Below are 6,643 nucleotides of genomic sequence, written 5' to 3'. Positions count from 1 at the left end.
TCTTCGGGAGTTTTTAATTATGTTTTTTAACTATAATTTGTTTATATCTCTAGTATTTGTCTTTTATGTAATTAGGCATTTTTTATTCCAGTACCATTCTTCTCTTATCTCGTCATATTATCTAATACGTTTCAATCTTTTTATTATGCAATGTTGCTGTAATTTTGCTCTATAAATATTATGTTTATATGGGATTAAGCCACAATTGGACAGTTTTCAAAAAAATATATAACCATCAATAATTAATTATTGTACAATTATTGTAAAATGTCTCTACAAATGTAATTCCAGTAAGACAAGAACCAACCACTACCGAAAAACGTAAGTATTTTATAAATGTCAATGGGTCAAGAATCATTTGCCTCAGCAGGTATTTTTACCAAATGTGTTGAAGAAACTGACTATTCTAGTGATGATCCGATAAAAGATCCTCAGTATCAACCGTCGGCCGATGATTCAATGTCTTCAGATGAAGAAACTGTAAAACAGCCGTTGCACCTACCACCACTTAGCACTAGGCCTACACAATCACATTTATTAAAAAAAGATAAAAAAATTAAACGTAACTTAGGTCTGGAATATAAAAAGTTCAAAGGGAAAGTAATACCTGAGAGACAAGCTAAAGAATTAACAATATGTCGAATGAAATGGAAAGAACGATTATCAGGTGAGATACGGGAAGCTACATTACAGAGTACTGGAAACTGGGATCGTATTCCAAACGTGCAGAATTTATGGGATCACCAATGGGAATTCAAGATAAAATTACAGCAAGACCATCTACATGACTGGATGCAGCTAAAAAAATCTGTCATTTCCAAATTTGAAGTAATTTAAATGAAGATGACAGACTTTTTAGATTTTTCCTCTCTTCTTAAAGGTATGACATAATGATGTAAATAATGAACAGTTTAAATGGCCACAGACAAAGTGGTTAAGGTACGAAAAAGATTTTGCTGTTATCTTATTCAAAGATTACTTACATACAGATGTGCCGTTTAAATTCTTAAATCTGAAACGCAGGGGATCTGCTGCGATCCCTTATACAATAACTCTAATTTCTAATCAGCCATTGCCAATTTCTAATGAGAAACGAAACAACTTGTTGTCACTGCTTACCTTGATACCAGATATTTTTCACCAATTTTATAAAGGTTTATATTCAACAGAAAATTTGCGTAACACAGATCCAGATATTGTGGAGGATGATCAAGAACCCCAATTTTGAAGTAACTGTGTTATAAATTATGTATAATTCTGTAATAAACTTCATTCTGTTATTTTGAACCAATGAACATAAGTCAAATAAAAAACTAAATGTTTTGTATTATGTTTTATTGTAGTAATAGTTTGAAGTCAAGAAAGTATCTTACAACATAAAAAATTATCTAATTGCTAAAAAATTACAAATTACTTTTTTGTGTATCCTGAAAAGTACCCTATTTTGACTTATGTGCTGTAATACGCAGACCCGAGAATTCATACAGCATACTCAGTAAGCCACTTATTCTGACTCTAAATTTTATTACACATTTTGTTGCCAATACATTTCTAGAAATTTCTAATGGCATTTCATTACTTTTAGCAAGTAACAGTGGGTATGGCGTTGATTTCATAGCACCCAGAATTAATCTCAAACTTTTAAACTGAATACAATCTATTTTAATAAATGTGTATTGCTTGTTGATCCATATAACATACATCCGTAATCCAAAATTGATCCACGTAGGTCCTGTAAAATATCAATGTAACTTTGGGATCAGCACGTCATCTTCTGCAAGAGACACGTTGAAGGAGATTGATACCTTTCTTACATCTTTTTATACTCACTAACAACAGGTATAACATATCCTGACAGGTTAAGACCAGCAAGCGTACGTATCTTATGTCTTTGTTCGATTTTTCTGGGGATATAATTATTATTTTATGGTTTTTAGTCCAATTGAGGCTTCTAGGGCAAAAGGGGTGTAAGTGACAATTTTTAGGGAATTAGGTTAGATACAAAAATGGGCTTCCAAACACATAGAAAACATGGGGCACTAGGGATGTAAGTATTACAGTTTTTTTGAGAATGGAACATTCTGCTGATGAAGAAGTCCTACATAACCTCACTAATTATAATTTTAAGTAAACTGATTTTTTTAAGTGAAAACTTCTTTAGCGGCCTTATGTACTTTTGGATGGGGAAAAACATTGAACTCGCGACAGATTTTTACGACCGTCACCGCTAACGCGAGATATATAATGTATATAGAAGAGGAAAATTCGTAAAAAACTTCAAGTTTTAAAATGGTACCAAGTAAATAAAATCTTGAACTGGATGTATATGGATGGAGAAAATTTGTAAAAAACTTCAAGTTTTAACATGGTAGCAAGTGAATTGCTTATCACTTAGCAACTGATAACTAACAACAGGCAGGTACTTTTGGCTTCAAACTTTCTACATAAACCAACAATAACATGATCAAAAACGACATGGCCTTGAAAACATGCTACGTAGTACCTAGATTTTTATATTTGTCTAGATCATTGAGCAAAGTTTTCTGAAAACTCACATATATTTTCTTAGAATGTTGTTCGTATTAGTTCTTAACTTACAATATTATGGAGATTACTTCATATATCAGATCATGAATCATAATATACCTATTATTAATTATTTTAATGATTATTATTATAAATTATTATTTACAACATAATTATCCCATTTCTCGAGAAGTAGATCATCATCTTCATTCCAAAGTTCTTGCAATAATTGCCATCCGTACGCAGCAGTTACTAAAACGTAAGTGTTTGATGGATCTTGTTGGTTAGCGTAGGCACCCAAAACTAAAGACTGGCATAAACGAGCTGCTACGCAAAGCTGAAATAACAAAATTCATTATAAGAAAAAGTTATAGGTAATTATATGATAAATTTATTTTATAATCATATATTATAATAAAACATGTTGTAAAAGGTTGCAGTGTATTGCGATTGCATAATTAGTATAACAAATAATTATCTTAATCTCAACCTTAATTACAATATTAATGTATTACTATTTTAAATTGTACAAAGTAGTAGTACAAACGGCAAAAGAAGAAAGGTACCGTAGTAATTGACAGCGTTATTAATCCAGTATAAAATACCTGGATGCGATTCCTTTTTAAGTTCAGAATAAAATAATTTTGTTTGTGATGTTGATGTTGATAATGTTACGTTTCAAGAAAACGTTTTTGTACCTTCAACCTCTAAAGCTTTTAAGAAAAATCGTATTAGTTATCAGATCAGTTAGAAAAAACCAATTTAGTTGAAAAATTTTGCAAAAACATGTGACAGATACGGCATTTCTGATAGGTCTACAGCTGATTTTGCATCTGCTATTTTAACCGACATGGGAATAACAATATCAGCGGACGCTTCTAACGTTATCGACAAAAATAGAATTAAAAGAGTAAGGCTTAAATCTCGTTCATATATCCAGAGGCTACAAGAACTTTCGACTATTGACCTACATGGGCTCTACTTTGATTGACTCAAAGACAAAACTTTAGCTCAAGTAAAATAAGGTACAGAGGTTTATCGTCAAACAATCGTAGAAGAACACATAAAACTTGTGCAAGGGCCAGGGTATAACATTTTTCGCTGTCCAGTACATCAGAAAGTATCAACTCTAGCATTATTCAATTCCTAATAGAAAGTTCAATTGAATTACAAGAAATTGAAGCTACGAGATGTGACATAATAGTCGTAAATACTGGCGTTAAAGGTGGTATAATACCACTTATAAAAGAACATATTAAAAAAATCGCTTCAGTGGTTTGCATGTCTATTACATTTAAATGAGCTACCTCTTGAACATCTTTTTCACTTTCTTGATGAAGATACTTCTGGACCTAGAGGATTTTCAGGTCCTATTGTTAAGCAGTTATTACAATGCGACCAACTACCAATCGTTGCCTTCAAACCAATTAAAGGCAATTCACCCACGATTCCCGAAAATATTTTGAAGGAGCTTAGTACAGATCAAAAGTATGTATCTGTTTGAAATGTGCCGCATAGTATCCAGTGGCCAGTGTACTACCAGTGTAACAGATCGAAAACCCGGAACCCTGGCACATTCAAGGTGGATAGCAACTGCCAATCGCACAGAATACGCTCCAATGTGGTTTATCATCAAATCTCAACCGACATGTAAATACGGTGCAAAACATTTTTTTAAAACCATTTAATTATCTCGGTACTTAAATAGGGAATTAAGAGCTGCAGTCGACGCTGTAATTTAAATAAATGCATATTTCGCTCATTGTGAAAATATACTTTTAAGCATGATATCGCATGAACGATTCCATATTCGGCAACTTGGATTGCACCGCATCTTAAAAGCAACAATATTGCCAGTGACAAAATCAAAAAACGTTAGATTCAAAAAACTTTAAAATTCCTCCTCTAAATGATGCAAACGATTACTCTGAGAGTAAGAATGTAACCTTACAGAACCATCTATCTTCTCTAGAGTTTCGAATAGCAATATACGAGATTTTATTAAAAATCTTAACCTGGACTCTTTTAACATTGAGATTTAGATATACCACTGCCACATACAATGTGTAGAACGATGTGTCAAGCTTGCGACAGAAGCTTCTCTAGCAGTTTGTGGAGCCGATTCGAGCGATGGATTTATAAAAGGATGGAAAAACAATGTCTCATTTTAATACTAAATCAGAATACATCTTCAAATAGAATGTTTTTACAATATTTTTTGTAATATTTCTATAATACACCATTTTAAAATTATATTATTTTTTTTATTTTGTTTTATTTTTATTTTAGTATTAAAAATACTTTGGTGACCTTAGGGAGTCAGAAAGATAAGTTAGGCTATTTCGTTATAAACAAAAATAATGGAGCATGTTTTTTCATTTTACATGAGTAAAATTTACATTTATGGGCCTGCGTAGCGCAAGCGGTAGGATTCTTGCCTCGCACGCCGGTGGTCCGGAGTTCGAATCCTACCGCCGGCACGAACAACTAGACATTTTTAAGAATGTCTATAGGCCCCAGGTCGACTCAGCCTGAATAAAATGAGTACCTTGGGTAAAACCAGGGGTAATAATAGGCGGTTGAAGCGTAGCACTGGCCATGTTACCTTCCTTGTATACCGTAGGCCCTAGATATAGCACACTACCCTGCTATACTCCCAAAGCCGCGACGCGGTATAAAACGGGAGACTATTATTAAAATTTACATTTCCGGAAGTAGAAAATGTTTTCCAGTTTAAACCGAATTTATTTATTTAACTTTTATGATGTACTACATTCCCGTTACAAAAAAATTTGGTTCTTAATATTTTTTTTAATGGTTAGTTGCCGTGAGGGTGCAGAAAATATATTTTTTTTATTTTAACCAAATTTTACTCAAATACTAAATAGTCTGTTATGCAACTTTTCTGAGGTATTACATTTTCATTTAAAAATAATTTTTTTTTGTCTGTACATATATATTTTTTAAATTTTTAATTGTCCTGGAGGCAGGGGGCAGAAGATATTTTCCAATTTGGACCAGATTTTACCAAAATACTTACTTAACAGTGGATTGGGCAACTTTTGTGAGGTATTACTTTTCCATCGCAAAAACAATTTTTTTCGCCTGTTTCGATGAGCTCTACTGTTCAGCTTCTGTGTTTGGTTTGCTGGCTGTAGGAGCGAATATTTAAAGTATATATTATTATAGACACCACGATTTTGAGGTATTTCGTTAGAGAATTCTTTAAGATGATATCTACTCCATGTCTAGGTTAAGGATGTGTGTCAGTTCTAGAATAGTAGAAATTGCATTCATCGTACTGACATACTCCGTTATTAGGCCACCTAGGTCCACTCCTGTGATAACGAGCTAATTTCTTCCAGCAAATAACGTTCTTACATTCCATGCCAATATCCTATTCATTAATTTCACTGTGTCAAGCCGGAAGATTTTTAGCACCCTCTGGTGATTTAACACCTGCTCCGGGACTAAGGGCCAATTGTCTAGATTTTTCTGTCATAGTGAAATTATATACTCCCAGCTCAATTAATTAGACTCACTTAGCAAATTCTAGTTTTTTGTGTTTTATAATCAATTATTATAATTATTATAACTATAAGTAAGTAAGCTATAAGTAAGAAACATAACACAAATGATAGTAGTAACCTTTTTGCATATTTATTGAACAACAATAACTTAAATTATTACAATATTTTTCTTTAACATTAATGTTTTGTTTAGCCACCCTTGACTTTAAGCAGTGAAGCCACTTTACTAGGTATACTATTTATGCATTTTCCTGCTATTTCTTTTAAATATTAGGTGTGATTCCAATGGAAAATAATTCTTTCTATCAACTGAACCTTGATAATTTTTTCCTTAGCTAACTCTCTTTTTAGACACTCCCAGACATTTTCAATAGGGTTCATGTCTGGTGAGTTGCCGGGCCATGGTAAGAGCGGAATGTTTTGCTCTAACAAGATTTTTTTAACACTTTTAGCCATATAGCAACGTGCTCTATCCTGCGTAAATATCTCATGGCTGTTACTAAATCATTCGTTCACTTGGGGAACGAATCTTGTCTGCACAACCCTTTTATATTGGTCTTGTAGCATGGTTTCTTCTACCACATATA

At 32.8% G+C, this 6,643-nt stretch overlaps 1 protein-coding gene across 1 annotated transcript in view; it reads right to left on the bottom strand.

Moving 5' to 3' along the window:
- Positions 1 to 1,329: 1,329 nt before the first annotated feature.
- Positions 1,330 to 6,643, bottom strand: part of LOC140443637 (hydroxylysine kinase) — a 32,698-nt gene continuing 27,384 nt past the window's right edge. Inside the window, exon 4 of the mRNA XM_072534992.1 lies at positions 1,330 to 2,863. Within this exon, the coding sequence (XP_072391093.1) occupies positions 2,675 to 2,863 (189 nt within the window). The 3' untranslated portion in view covers positions 1,330 to 2,674. The remainder of the gene's footprint in view (positions 2,864 to 6,643) is intronic.

Source organism: Diabrotica undecimpunctata, chromosome 6 (assembly GCF_040954645.1).
Source record: "Diabrotica undecimpunctata isolate CICGRU chromosome 6, icDiaUnde3, whole genome shotgun sequence".
Lineage (NCBI taxonomy): Eukaryota > Metazoa > Arthropoda > Insecta > Coleoptera > Chrysomelidae > Diabrotica > Diabrotica undecimpunctata.
The sequence above is the reverse complement of the archived record's forward strand: the minus strand, read 5'-3'. Positions and strand labels throughout refer to the sequence as shown.